The sequence below is a fragment of the Chelon labrosus genome (genome assembly GCF_963514085.1).
Source record: "Chelon labrosus genome assembly, chromosome: 10".
Lineage (NCBI taxonomy): Eukaryota > Metazoa > Chordata > Actinopteri > Mugiliformes > Mugilidae > Chelon > Chelon labrosus.
Window position 1 is genome coordinate 4,859,361 of NC_140360.1, and position 15,933 is coordinate 4,875,293.

At 44.4% G+C, this 15,933-nt stretch overlaps 1 protein-coding gene across 1 annotated transcript; it reads right to left on the reverse strand.

The window, feature by feature from the left end:
* Nucleotides 1–2,933: 2,933 nt before the first annotated feature.
* On the reverse strand, nt 2,934–15,768 carry mthfr (methylenetetrahydrofolate reductase (NAD(P)H)). Its single transcript, XM_084553632.1, has 12 exons — nt 15,611–15,768; nt 12,618–12,870; nt 9,918–10,156; nt 8,706–8,816; nt 8,428–8,621; nt 7,402–7,652; nt 7,097–7,231; nt 6,821–7,001; nt 5,930–6,112; nt 5,731–5,832; nt 4,963–5,082; nt 2,934–4,332 (listed from the first exon to the last, which is right to left on the reverse strand). The coding sequence occupies exons 2-12, from the start codon at nt 12,854–12,856 to the stop codon at nt 4,111–4,113; spliced, it is 1,977 nt and encodes a 658-aa protein (XP_084409758.1). The 5' UTR covers nt 12,857–12,870; nt 15,611–15,768; the 3' UTR covers nt 2,934–4,110.
* Nucleotides 15,769–15,933: the final 165 nt, after the last annotated feature.

Consider the following 15,933-nt stretch of genomic DNA (forward strand, 5'->3'; position numbering starts at 1 on the left):
AACCTCCTGCTCTCCTGCGACCTGCTCATGCACACCGGGCCGACTGAACTGGTCCCATATTTCCTCTCTCTTCTTCTGGCGTCAGTGGGAATGTGAGTGAGCTGAACAGCGCGGGGTTGTGTAAGAGCCCGGCTGCCGGTGGGCCGTCCCGCACCTGAAGCAAACTGGAAAAAGCTAGCTCTATTAGATCAATGTGGAAAGGTTCCACAGAAAAGTAAATATTGCCGAAGAAGCGTCCCATGTGACCCGAGTCCTGCAGCTGAACATAGCTGTTTGAAAAAAACAGATGGTCCGGGATACACACATTCCCATGGCCGTGTTGGTGTGTGGCCTCCACCGCTGTCCCACAAGTAGTCAGTCTGCATTTCTGCTCTAAGTGTGTGTGAGGAGGTTTGAATACTCCAATAACTTTCCGACTGACATTAAATCCACTGTTTATTAAACATGGAAATCATTCAGGAGTCACACAGAGTTCATTCATTAATTAATTAATTAATTCATCTTCTGTAACCGCTTGTCCTGTGAAGGGTCGTGGGGGGGCTGGAGCCTATCCCAGCTATCACAGGGCAAAAGGTGGGGTCCACCCTGGACAGATCTCTATCTCAGGGCTAACACAGAGAGACAGACAACCATTCACACTCACACCTACGGCCAATTTAGAATCACCAATGAACATAATCAGCATGTCTTTGGACGGAGGGAGGAAGCTGGAGAACCTGGAGAGAACCCACGCAGACACAGGGAGAACATGCAAACTCCACACAGAAAGGAACCAGTTGGCCTATGATGGATTCAAACTCAGAACCTTCTTGAAGCGAGGCATCAGTCATGAAAAACAGCACAAGGTGTTGACCTGGCCTACAGTAGTAGCGAGTAGTGAGGGTCTGCTAGGAATGCCTGGTGGAAGAACCTGTCAAGATGGTCTTCAACTCCCACCTCCGGAAGAGCTTCAACCCCGTCCCGAGAGTGGTGGGGAATACATTGAGTCCGAATGGGCCATGTTCCGCTCCGCCATTGTGGAGGCGGCTGTTGCAAGTTGTGGCCACAAGGTTGCTGGTGCTGGTCGTGGCGGTAACCCCCGAACCTGCTGTTGGACACCAGAGGTGAGGGGAGCCGTCAGGTTGGAGAAGGAGGCCTACAGGGCACGGCTGGTCTGTGGGTCTCCTGAAGCAGATGACCGGTACCAGATGGCCAGGCAGTCTGCGGCGAGGGCAGTTGCTGAGGCAAAAACTCGGGTCTTCTGAACCGTTCTTTGTCTGGCCCTTCGCCCAAGACCAGTCTGCCTTGGGAGACCCTACCAGGGGCAAATTGCCCCGGACAACATAGCTCCTAGGGTCATTAGGACACTCAAACTCCTCCACCAAGATAAGGTGACGGTTCAAGGAGGAGTATGTCCTAAGGGACAAACGACCTCCTCAGCCTGTCCATGAGCAGGACAGAGACAGCAGCCTCTCACTGAATGAGCTTCTCTGTCTGACTATGGTGTCCTGTAGAGGGTGGTGGACATTGTTCATGATAGACCGGAGTTTGTTCAAGACAAAGACTAGACTACACCACAGCGTAGAAGAGGACACTGGCAACGATAGTCTGGTAGAACATGTCCAGCAGCCTCCAGCAGATGTTAAACGTCCTTAGGATCCCGAGGAAATAGAGACGGCTCTGACCTTTTTCATACACTGTTCATGTTAGCCGACCCAGTCCAGTTTGTGATCCAGATGTAGTCTTAATAGTAACGAGTGAAGGTCTACTGGTTGCAGAAGTCACACTCTCTTTGCATGCCATGTTAACTTTACATGGAAATGGAATGAAGAGGATAAAAGTATAGATTCAAACTGGCAAACATTTATCAAACAAATATCAATTTTACCCCTGCCTCTCGCCCGATGACAGCTGGGATAGGCTCCAGCAGACCCCCGTGACCCTTAACAGGACTAAACGGGTATAGAAGATGAATGAATGAATGAATATCAATTTCAAGTTAAACTGAGATCGAAGAGATTATTATTAGACAAGAACATGCTGATGAACCCAGGTCATCAGCACTAAACCACCAACCTCCTCCTCCTCCTCCGCCTCCTCCGCAACATCAACACACACACACACACACACACACACGTGCACATCGTACTCCCATACAACCACAACCTCCCAAACATTGCACAAGCCACTTTCGGCCGAGATGCACAACAAATATTGCCCAACTATTTGTACAGTTTTTATATATACATACATTCATGATATGCTGCACCACATGCACCTGTGGCAATCTGAACTCTTTATCACTGTCGTCTGTACCCGTTCTAGCAAACATGATGATCATTTAATATATTAATATATGTCAGTAATGATGTTTACTCTAGTTAGATCTTGTTGCTACAGTCAGTATTCATTTATTGCACAGGTAGCTTTTGTACTTATAGTTGTCTGTGTAGTTATCTGTGTCGTCACATGTTGTAGTGCAGCAGTAGTTGCAGTTATAGAGTTGATTGTCTTGTCGGTGTACATGTAGAACAGTGGGACCAGAAGAAACAGTATTTCACACATCTGTATATTTTATTAACATACCGGGGAAATGACAATGAAGAGGAAGTTCAGCAACGTTAGAAAATAGAAGATATGGTAGCAGAGCTTGCAATGAGGTACCGACTGGAGGTAGCAACATGCAACCAACGGCTGTAATTAGCATTCACCACAGCTAAGCTGCACATATAAAAGGATTAGGCGTTCAGGCACAAGCTTGTTTAGTCATAATTAAGGAGTTGAAAACACACACAACATATTTCATACATCAACCCTTTCAGCACCATCTAGATTCTCCCAATGGAAGACTTCAAATATTCGTTGAATGGAATTCAGGAGTAAAGGCACGACATGAGACGCAGAAAAGTCAGCTCATAAACAACTTAGACCCCTGAACTGACACATTTTTCTACATACACCGATCAGCCACAACATTATGACCACCGACAGGAGACGTAAATAACATTGACCATCTTGTGACCATTTAGTGTTCTGCTGGGAAACTTCTGGACCTGGCATTCTTTGGTGTGGATGTTACTGAGACATGTAGCACCCACCTAGACCAGACCAGACCAGACACCCCCACCCCATAGCAATGACACTCCTTGATGTCAGCAGCCATCCCCAGCAGGATGCAGCCTGACTCAGACACACACACAAAAACACTTTAGGAACAACTAAAAAAAACAAAACATGAAGAACAGCACAAGGTGTTGACCTGGCCTCCAAATTCACTAGATCCCAAACTGATCAAGTATCTGTGGGATGATCCACAGAGGCCCCTCCCCTCAAAGGCCCCCCCACTAACACCATTCTGTTGCCAGACACCACAGGACACCCTCAGAAGACCCATGTCCATTCTCTGATGAGTCACAATTGTTTTGGAGGCACAAGGGAAACTACACAATATTAGGAAGGTGGTTATAATGTTATGCCTGATCGGTGTATACATCTAATCTAATTTAAGAACAAAGGGAGAGAGAGAGCGAGAGAGAATGTGCATCAGACCTGGTTGATCTGTTCACCAGTAGGCAGCTTTGAGTACCTGTGGTCACACAGGTGGTTTGTTGCTACATGCTATGAGAAGTCACAATATTAATGCTTAATGACCGTACCAAATATCCAAAAAAGGTTCAAAAAAGGCAACTGGACTTGTAGAGTTTTTCTCAAAGTTGCCTTTTTTGAACCTTTTTTGGATATACCATGACCTGGATGACTGAGAACCTTCATAGACAGACCGTACCAAATAACTCCCATCTCTATACATGTTTAAAAGCAGCATCAGGTGTACCCAGTCACTTTCTCATTTGTACAGACCCATTTACTACCAAGTCTGTGATGGGACACTAGTCCACTGGATGTGTTGCTCTGACAGTTAAGTCTGCGTAGTGATCCGGATTGAGAGAGTAGCAGTCCTGATCCAGATTTGGTCTGAACCTTGGAGCTCGACAATACATAACTTTCCACAATGTTTCCTATTCCCTCAAATGGTTCAAAACATCCGTATAAAAAGACAAAAAAAACCCCAAAAAATACAGTTACAAACGCTAACACTCATCGTTTGTTTCTTTCCTAAAAAAATGACTGAAGTCATTCAGAGGCCACTTCGCTGACAATCGGCTCTGGAGGCGCATCGATGAGCGCAAACATGTCATCAATGACCTGCCACAGACAGTTCTCCAGAGGAAAGTCGTTGTCCACTAGATTGACCAGGAAGTAGTTGTCGTGGATGTACTTGATGATCATCCGTGAAGGAGACTCGTCTTCGTAGAGTTTGCCCCACTGCTCGATCCACAAGCCAAAGGCTTCGTCCTGAGGAAACATGGGGGGAGTGGAGTCAGAGAAGATGGAGAATGTCTGTCCCTGTTGTCTCTAAAAGGGTCGGTCCTGCGTGTTTGGTACCAGATTTCTGGATCTGCATTAATCGGGAAAGACTTACTTGTGGTTTCTAGAGTCTCCTGTGTGGAACTAGCTCTCAGTTTGGACTCAGGAGGCTGGTACCCTCTCTAATTTTAAGGTTAGACTTAAAACAATGCTTCTTGATAAAGCCTTGACAGAGCTTATAGGTGATCCTGAACCAGCCCTTAGTTATGCTGCTACAGGTTTAGGCTGCTAGGGGACTTCCCATGATGACCTGTACTCTACTGTCTTCTCTATCTCGCACCTATCCTCTTAATTTCTTATCTACTTTCTTCTCTCTCTCTCTCCACTCATCTGTGGTCCTGGTCTCAACCTGCCCTTTGTCTATGACTCATAGTTATCCGTTTCTACATGAATGCATAATTCTTCAACCTGCTTATGAGACCTCTTAAATTCATCATAGCAGCTAACTCACCTGTAATAGAACTACCGTCGTCACACATTGTTTTACGCCCCTGTGCTCTTGTTTTTCTATCATCTATCTTCTCCTCCTGTACATGAACAGGACGGTTTCCATCTTACCTTCCAGTACGTGAAGCTCACTGGATCCACAACAGTAGGCTGAACAATCTCCCTGCCGGGGAAGATCCCCCACGTCACAGCGTTAGGCTGCATCTCAGGAGCATTGGTCAGGTTACTACCCTGTACACGAGATATTCAACGGGAGAGATGAATCATTGACACACCAACACAGAACAATATGTGATTTCTGTTCAAACCAGTGCAGAAAAAAAGTCCAAATCCACATGTGTTCCACGTGAAGAGCACATTTTTGCGTAAACCAATCAGGCATAACATTATGACCACCTTCCTAATATTGTGTAGGTCTCCTTTGTGTCTCCAAAACAGTTGTGACTCGTCAGAGAATGGACATGGGCCTTCTGAGGGTGTCCTGTGAGCATTTGAGGGGAGGGGCCTCTGTGGATCATCCCACAGATACTTGATCAGTTTGGGATCTAGTGAATTTGGAGGCCAGGTCAACACCTTGTGCTGTTCTTCATGTTTTTTTTTAGTTGTCAGGCTGCATCCTGCTGGGGATGGCTGCTGCCATCAAGGAGTGTCATTGCTGTGGGGTGGGGGTGCCTGGTCTGGTCTAGGTGGGTGCTACATGTCTAAGGAACATCCACACCAATGAATGGCAGGTCCAAAAGTTTCCCAGCAGAACATTGAATGGTCACAAGTTAACCTGTCAGTGGTCATAATGTTGTGGCTGATAGGTATGTTTAACATGGGTTTTTAACATATTTGCCACATGTGACATTCATGTGTTTTTTCTGTGAGGGGACTTACGGCGACATTAACAATGTGGTAGTTGACTCGGGGCTCATACTTCTTCAGCACTTTAAGGAGAGCGTTCACATTTTCACTGGAGGTAAAAAACTCCAGATAGGCCTGTTGGATGCAACACATCAACACATCTATCAAAACATTGTCCTCAACAACTCCACCTTTAACACAAAAACAAGACCAACCACACCAGCGGTCCTACCTTCTGAAAGACATATCCACCTGGAGGTCCCCAGCCTACCACTGGGTCCGTGGAGGATTTGCCGTTGATGTTGGGCTGGGAGTTGATGGTGAGGACTCCTCGTTTGTTCACCTTCTCCAGCTCATCCCTGAGGAAGTTGGTTTCTTGAGCCAGGGGCTCGTCGTTCCACGGCAGGCACATCACCTGGCAGAAAAGGAAACCTCGATGTGTCAGCATGGTGCTGTACTCTAGTATATTTGACGACAGTTAATGGAACATGATTATGGGATATGCAGTGATCATTAGACTAAAGGAGGAGTTACGCATTTATGGGAAACATGGCTATTTGCTTTTTTTCTGAGGCTGAAAAGCTGGAGTCAGTGGAGAAATGGTTAGCTTAACTATGGTTAGCATAAAGACAAATACTTACTGGACAGGGACAAAACAACTGGTACAGAACATGCACATGAATAGAAGGTGACGGCGTCAATAAGTGGCTTTTGACATTTGTTGTGTTGCCAAGATTGGGGAGGGAAAAACTAAAAAAACTGCACATTTATCAGCCTCCATGGCCAGAGTCAGTGATAATGAGATTGACCAAAATAGCCTGAACCTTTGCCAAGGCAGTGAAACGACCTGTAAGGTATGAAAACTTCTAAAAACTTTTAACGAAGGAGAAGGTACAGAATTTGGATAAAGGGACAGATCTTTTGACCAGCAACTCAAGCTACAAAGACCTGGCAGATGCTTCTCTAGAGAAAGACCAAAGCAGCTAAATATAATAAAAAAATCTTTAGTAGGAAGTCAATTAAATTAAGTAGGATTTAATTTATATACTTTTATATATAATTGGGGTATAATAGACTGAACCTGCTGTCATCAGTAGTGAACTGAGTACTGCATCTCGTCTACCTTGTGTCCACTAGAGTTGGGTTGGGCTGTGATGTAGGAGGTGAAGACCTCGAAGACGCTCTCTTCGTTCTTCAGTTCCTCCCCCCACATCTGCAGCAGTGTTTCTTTGGATGATTTGCTCTTCAGGTAGAACAGGTAGTAGTCGTTCAACTCGCCAAAAGCTGGAGACGAAGAGTTTCCCCTGAGGATAACAGCACGTGTAAGAACTTCACATAATCCTCTCGACAATAAATGCTCTTAACATGCAATGATGAGTTCATGTGTAACCAGGCCTACCATCTGCCATTAGGGAACTCGTCCCAGTCCTGGGTTCTGTAGATGTAGCTCTTTGGTCTGGAGGCCCAGAAGATAGGTCGAACATCTTCCACTTTTCGTTTGGGATGGGCACTCACTGCCCAGGGAAGGGGCCGCCTGGCATAGAAAGCAAATTCGAAGCTTATTTTAACCACAATGCCAGATATGCAAAAATCTAAATATGCTGTTTTGGTCCATATTGCCCACCAGCCCGACCCTGAAGAAAGTTCACTGAGTCTGCAGTGAGACAATTAGAGGGGGCTGCATTTGCTGGCACTTTTACTCACCTCGGGTCTTCTACCCACATGCCCAGCTGTCGGAGCACTTCCATGGTCGCGACCTCTCGATTCAGCGTGAAAAAGTGGAGGCCCGGTACCTTGCCACTGTCCAGCAGCACGCGGCACATCTCCACCGTCTGCTGGATCCCGTAGTTGCGAATAGCAGCGTCGTTGTCTTTGATGGGCTCGATGACTTTGGTGATCTCCTCTGGTACCACGAGCTTCGACAGCTTGACGAGCTGACGCAGAGACTGGTAACCCTGGAGACAGAGAGGTTTAAGTCCGGCTGTATTCCTGTGGACGTGTCTGAAACTAAATTAAAACCTTCAGGTGTCATGTGCACACTGAGCTCACCAGAACCTATATTTTTATATATTTCACAGTTTGACTTCCTGTTAAGCATTAGCCAATATCTGCGTTTACACGTACACCAATCAGCCACAACATTAAAACCACTAACAGGTTAAGTAAGTAACATTTAAACCATCTGCTGGGAAACTTTTGGACCTGGCATTCATTCATGTGGATGTTACTTAGACATGTAGCACCCACCTAGACCAGACCAGGCACCCCCACCCCATAGCAATGACACTCCTTGATGGCCCCAGCAGGATATAGCCACAAAACACTTTAGGAACAACTCAAAAAAACAATAAGAACAGCACAAGGTGTTGACCTGGCCTCCAAATTCACTAGATCCCAAACTGATCAAGTATCTGTGGGATGATCCACAGAGGCCCCTCCCCTCATAGGCCCCCCACTAACAACATCCTGTTGCCAGACACCACAGGACACCCTCAGAAGGCCCATGTCCATTCTCTGATGAGCCACAACTGTTTTGGAGGCACAAGGTAGACCTACACAATATTAGGAAGGTGGTCATAATGTTGTGACTGATCAGTGTGTACGTAATGCAATCTGCTGCATTTTAATTTCTTCCTGGTTCATGTGAGGAAACTGAGCAAAGTGGTTTCCTAGAATAACTCCACCATGATATTAACAGTATTCCTGTTCCTGGAAGAAGCAGTGACTCACCTGAATTGGAAAAATTCCAGGTAAGATGGGACACGTGATGTCGAGCGCCCTGCAGTCGTCAACAAACTTGAGGAATGTGTCTGCCCTGAAAAACAGCTGGGTGATGATAAAGTCCGCTCCGGCGTCAACCTTCTCCTTTAGGTGCCTGAGATCTTCCTCGTAGCTCTCTGCCTCGGGATGGCCCGTGGGATAGGCTGGACACACAGACACAAGACTAAACCACTGACTGACGCTTCAGGTAGAGCTCCACTAAAATGATCTGGAGGGCGAAAACATACCAGCGACACAGATATCAAAGTAGTCGCCAAACTCTGATCGCATATGCTTCACGAGGTCAGTGGCGTAGTTGAAACCCGCCTCCTCTTCCTCCCATTCGGCTCCCACGGGGTCTGTAGAGATGTTAGGATAGATTTAACACGGATCCTTAGGGGTATTTTTCTAATGATGTTGATGTTGAATCACTTATTTTTTTCACCATATCTGATATTAACAACATCAAATTAGCAGGATGTGATTGCTGTGGCTCAATGGATAGAGCAGGATGTCCACGAACCAGATTAGGTTAGTGCTCCAATGCCTGGAAGATGCTTATGTGAGTGAATAGACAATCAGCAGGTAGAAACGTGCTATATAAGGACAGGACACCTTATCAGGTCCATTGTTTTTCAGCTACTATATGTGGGATGATGGTTTCAAATGCTGAACTTTAGTCAACGAAACAGCATCCTAATGTAGTTGGGAGTTCACGGTGGCTCAGACCCCCTTACATGTCTGTGTGGCACTATATTGCCCCCTTAAGGCTCATTTAAGGTACTGCAGGACATAGAAGCCGTAACCTACGATATGTATGCCGGTGCGAGCCATTTATACTTGTGCGCTCATCAGTCTGGCTCGCTCGAAATTTGGCCGAAGACGAGTCATACTAATGCTTGCACCTTCGAACCTCCTCAGTTAACCTTTCCTCGATCCGGTCCATCTTTGTTGAGCCAAAACAATTGATTCGAAAATTGCGGAGATGGAGAAGCAGCCGGAAATACTAAAGCGGAAATGCGCTACTACCAAGAGGGCCAATCACAGCTCTTGTGGTGTGCGGTGCCACGGGGCGTAGTTACATTTCTGGGTTAGCGTCAAATCAACCACCTATTCATCTGGCTCCTGTCCCATGCACTAACATGGATAGGGTAAGGGTTTACAACCTATACCAGAGGTCTTCAATACGGGATCCTGCAGGAGGGTCGCAAAATTTTTTTCTCTTTAAATACACATATACATAAGTACTCCAACTCTCCATCAATTTGGGGGTCCTTGGCCTGTAAAACGTTGACGACCCCTGACCTATACTAAAGCCAGCCACCAGGTTGAGCTTGAGATGCTTTGGATTCACGTTTGGGAACCTGTGGTGTCGTACGTACAACGACCCATTAATCAAAAACGTACAGAGCATTGAGTTCAACAAAATAAATAAATAACAAAAATGTCCCCTCTCCCACCTCCTCTTAGTGCCATTATGTTCTTGAGGCCCAGGCGCTTTGCTTTGGCCAGGTAGTTAGTTATATTCTCTTTGGTTTGGTTGCAGCAGGTCAGGTGGAGGATGCTCTCCAGGCCACAGTAATTGATGGCTGTGCTCGCAATCATCATGGACGATGTTTCTTTGTCGGAGCCCGGGTCCCCTGCCGGGTGCCAGGTAATGTCGATGAACAGGGGCCCCCCGGAGCCCATACGGTCAAATCTGTAGAAAAAAACAAAAAACATAATGTGTAAGAAAGACAGCTGTTACTTTGGTAACAGCACAACCTATTCTTGGGTAATTAGCATTAACGGTGTGTTGGTTATTTGTTAAAGTACTTCAGCTGAATCAAACTGGGTTGTGGAAAAGAAAACTATGGTCTCTAGAGAAGAGATTCTGAGATTGACAAGTGGCCGATGGCATACCTCTTTCGGTATATTCTTACCTCAGCGGTATAAATCTTTCTCCCAGGGTCACATACCATTCCCAGAACCTTTTGCTGCTGCTGTCTAGAGGTATGCATGTCTGATCTTATGACGGTATGCTGCTTGCACTTAACGGCCATAAAGCAAAGTTTTATTATCATTAACCATAGATACTTTGCTATCATGGATGCATATGCCTTTTCTGGCTGCACAGAAATATTTGTTCTGGCAGATGTGATTTAACAAGACTCGAGCCATTTAATTTGTGGCCAGGATGGTGCTGTGGTCCCCCACGGGACTCTATTTAAGTGTGTGGTGCATTGACAGGTTTATTGTTTTTAGATTGCTGCGATATCATATCCAAATATAGCCTTTGCTTGTGGACAGTTGTTGACCTCTGTAGCCTCTGAGCTATGTACAGCAAGTTTAAGACAATTCCAAACATGAACTGCGCTGAACAATTGGGAAGATCCGGAGGAGGGGGAGGAAGTGTGTGAGCACAGGGTGTACTGACAGATATCGCATGTTTGAACCGGGCATTGTAAGAGGTTGGAAATGGCTAAACCACGCATTGGAAAGTGTAGGCGGTGGATGCAGCGATGCAGCATCAGACAGAGTTTCAAAGATCAAGATCATTAAAGTAGACGAATGGGTTGAGTTTGTTTTAACTGAAAAGCAGTACCTGGCTCAGATTCAGAGGGAGTGCCAGCTGGCAGGCAAACTGTAATCGAGGAAAAAGCACCTTTGAAACTTACAGCAACGGTATTGCTTGCCACAGCGTCAAGGAATTATCAGACGCGTACAAGTGCTGAAACTGATGAAAATGTGGATATATACGACCTGGAAATAAAACCGACAGGCGTTGGGCCAGTGCAAACAAACATGTCACTTAAAAGTTGCAGCAGCAAAGGATGCAAGCAAATCCTCAACTGAAGCTGTTGAAGCGGGACTCGCAGCAACAAAATACAAATTGATGCCAAGATTGAAACTTCGTACGCAGAAAAGCATTTTCAAGTCAAGATACATTCCTATTTTGAAAAGCAAAAAACAAGGAAATGTATGATTTTCTGTAAAAAACTAACATGTACCTCACACAAGAGTTGAACCATCTGAAAGTGCTGCCAATGCAATCAGTAACTCCATACTAAAGGCATCATTAGCTTTCAAGATTGCTAATAAAACAACAAAGATCATGCCAACTTCCACCAACAGCAATACCGGTCTTTGTATGTGACCTTTTAAGATTCAAAGCTTCCACAAAAACATTTGAACGCTGTATTGAAGAGTAAAGTGCATCCAAAGAGGACTGCATGTATTTTCTGGAAAGATACACAAGAGGGCGCCCACGAGACTTTGTGTACACGTGGATGAAGAGATATTGAACGAGCCAAAGCCTTCGACAAAAACATTTTGGCAAAGAAACAAAGATCGCAGCTGCTTACATGGAAAATGTTCACAAGCGGCCTCGCTGAAAATGTTTCTGTGCTTCAAGACTACGAGTTATTCCTGCATGGATGATGCATAATGCAATGTCAGATTTACATGTCATGAAATAGCTGGACATATCTGCTCATCTCCAAACTTGTCATTTCAAAACTTCCATTTAAACAGAAGTTAGAATTTGAAGGTTGACATCCTCCCCACTTCTGTCTGGCCAATGTATAATGGAAGGTGTTGCTCCTTCTTTCTCCTCTTTGGTCTTTTATGCATTTAAGGAGAGATTATTTTCCTGACATCAGGCCTCCAGACCTGTCACCTTAAACTTGCCCCCTCCACAAGAGATCAGTCCACTGTCTGTGGTCTGCAAACTTTATGAAGCTGGTGTTGTTCTGGGAGGCCACACAGTCATGGGTGAAGAGCGTGTAAAGCAGTGGACTAAGGACATGACCCTGAAGGGTTCCTATGCTCACTATCAAGATGTCTGATGTCCGGTTTCCCACTCTAACTGACTGAGGTCTCTCTATCAGGAAGTTCAGCACCCAGTTATAGAGGGACGGTGTCAGTCCGAGGGTCAGGAGCTTTAAATACCTCAGCCACGACTGCCTCCATACAATGCAACACAATAAATAAAAATAAGGTTGACACACTTTGTCTCTGTCCTGCTGCAGTCACTGCCACAGAGACGTCACTATGTACCACACTGAGTTCTGGATGTAGACCCAGAGGAGTCACTCTCTGGAGGATCCTGGCATTTGCTAAATCTACACCTTTTAGTATAAAATATTCCAAACCAAACCCAAGTTTGATTTTTAACCTACCTTGAGATCAGGTTGACAGCTCCACTGGCTGTGCGGGGAGGAAAGAATTCCAGCGAGAACCAGTGGTCTCCGGACTCCATCCTCCTTCGCATCTTGTCCCGCAGCCTGTCCGAGCGGTCGATGTCTAGCACCGGCGTGGAAGACCGGGAGCTCTCCTTGGAGCTCTCGCCGCCACTGTTGGTCCCACTGGAGTCGCTCTTGCCGGACTGCCAGCCGCTGTCCCGTCGCTGGTTCACCATGGTGGCAAATTATACTAAGCAGACAAAAAACAAAAAGGTGTCAGATCAGTCGTCAGTTTAATCATTTATAGTTAGATTTCTACAGCATAGGCACAAAGGTCAGAACAAACCCTGATCAACCTACAGGTTTACTAGCCTTTTTGATAGCGCACAACTTTGCACAGCATCAATAAAAGGTATATTGTATATCAACCCCTTTTTGGGGTCATGATGACATTTTTGTGGGTGGGGCTTAGCTGGAGGCAAAACGATCCACAGGAATACGTTAGCTAACCCTGACTAGCACTTTGTGTTGGCCTATTTTTGACAATGACAAGTTTTTTTTTGTTTTTTTTATCTGAATATGTACGGTCACTCACTCCCCAAGACCACGAGTGTTACTTCTAAACTTAACCGATGGATGAATAATCCATTACCAACTGTTCAGCGGCTGATATATTTATACTTGATAGAGAAACCAAGCCTGTACACTAAAGAGAAACGGAGGGCATATAAAATTTTAGATGCCTACAACTATGTCCTGAATGGTCACGTACAAGAGTAAACTTTTTAGGTTTTTTTAGAGTTTTGTGTTGTGTGAGCCTAACTTTTCCGTAGGTAGCGGCAAGGCTGGAAAACAAACCGGCATCAGGTTTGGGTTACTGCGAACTGAATCAACAGCTACATCTTGACAGCGAACTGCACCTGCATCATGCGATTGTGGCTGTTTTTCAGGCTAATGAATACGGTAATGGAGGCTGTTACACAAGCTAACAGTTAAGAGGCCACTGGCATGTATCACTTTGATTTCCCATCTGACGTTGCAGCCACGCAGCAGCAATACTGTTCCAGGTGGAGCTGCCAGAACTAATGACCCGCAGCCACGATTCTGCCCTTTGAACATCAGTGTTTTACAACACGTGCGGAAAAGTCAAGAGTTTGATGAAAATGGTTAAGGGTGTGATGTGAAAACACTTCTTCATTAAAACAGAAAGGCGACAGAATTGGCACTGTAGTTAGTGTAGATGTAGTACAACATACTCACCTGTGTCCGTGGTTATATTAACATGTATGAAAACACATATTCAATGTGATTGTTAAGTTATTATGTATGTGTGTAACTGTCAACGTCATTTTTATCTTAAACTAAGACACATTATCCTTAATATGTTTTAACACAGTAACATTTTAAAGTAAGCGGTGTCTGTTTGCCATGGATAAAACAAAAGACAAAGTCGTATGATTTTTTGACTTATATTTGACACGTTCTTAAATTCTTATCGTAGCGTCATAGCATGAGAAGAACTCTGAACACTCACCCCACTCTCCCTGCTCCAATGACTCACTAACCCCTGCAGCATCATTATCAACACACACACACACACACACATAACCTCCCAAATGTTGCGCAAGCCACTTTGATCAGAGATGGGCACTTGCATGTCAAATATTGCACAACCACTGGATATATTTAAATATAATTATGATGTTCTGCACTACATGCACACGTTTTTGACTTTTTTTTAGCTCTTCAGCACGGTGATGCCTGTTCATTAGTAATAGGAGCCTTCTAAAATATTCTGTCTTTGCAGCTGTTGACTAACTAAATCAGGGGTGCCCACACTTTTTTGGCTTTGCGAGCTACTTTTGCAATGACCAAGTCAAAGTGATCTATATATAGTCATATTAATTGTTGTGGCAGTGTTAAAAGCTCTATCCATCTTTGTTTTTATTGTTATCAAGAAAAATTGGTGCCTTTAGAAAAATAGCGCTGTCTCTTTAAGAAAGACTTTTGAGTTGTTGTTGAAGTTGTGCGTGGCTGTGGATGTGTGTCGCTGAACTGAGGTTGTATGTTGCAACTATAAAGTAAAAATAAATACAGATGAACGTTTGTCTTGCTGTTTGTTTTGGAGTTGCAATGGATAAATGTTTTAGACTAACATCTAAAAAAAATTTCATTGGCACGCGATACCGGTCGATCGCGATCGAGGTAATGAGCACCCCTGAACTAAATCATAAAGGTAGTCAAGAATTAACAAATTAAAGTATTCAATGCGACTTCACGAGTGCGATTCTGTCAATAAATAACGTATGGGCAGCTGGTTAACTATTGATATGATCGTGTGATGTATGAGGAGCCATGTGGAGATATGCATTTCCTCGACTACCTGCGTCTTTCTAAGAATTTATTACCCGAGAGATTACACACGGTACACACGGAAACTTCCAGGGTTGGAGTTATTAATAATAAATAATAAATAATAATAGATTTTATTTATAAAGCACTTTACATCAAAGATCTCAATATTATATATAATATTGAGTCTTTAGCAGGTGAACCAACATCAGAGCTTAGATCAACAAATTATAATAATAAAATAAATTAAATACAATTTATTTTATAACTTCTAAAGAAAAAAAAAAGTCACGTCACACACTGCGCTGTTCGTGGTTCTGAAACAGCAGTGGAGATCCATTTGGGACAGTAGCTGCTATAATTATTTGCATATATAAAACAACAACAACACAAGCGGCTAGTTTATGGACAGATATATATGAGGCATGCACATGCAAGCGGGAAGTACTGAAATTGCACAAAAATAATAAAAAGTTAAAAATATTTTGAACTGTAGACTGAGAGGTTGAACAATGCTAGCGGTTAGCTCGTTTGGGGGAACACAAAAGGTATTCCTGCTACGCTGTAGCACACAGAGCTTTAATCTCAACTGATGTGAGTGAGTTTAATCGGGACAATGAAGCAAACGCCTCTCTCACCTGTCTCGGACAGCAGTCTTTGAGTGTCGCCGGTGCGCCCTGGTTTACATTTGGCAACAACAGCTATTGACCATTTAAATATCAACAACGTGCGAGGAGATGGGCGGGGCCTCTGCTTCTTCTTCTTCGTCGTCGTCGTCTTCGTCTTATTTTTGTTCTTCTTCGTCGTCGTTGTCTTTTGTTTCGGTCGGTTTTTAGTGGCGGTTGGCAAAACCAGTTTAAAAGCGCATTACCGCCACCAACTGGACGGTGCCTAGAATGTGGAGCAAGAGAATAAACAGTAAAAAATAAATAAATAAATAAATAATATTTAATATATATTT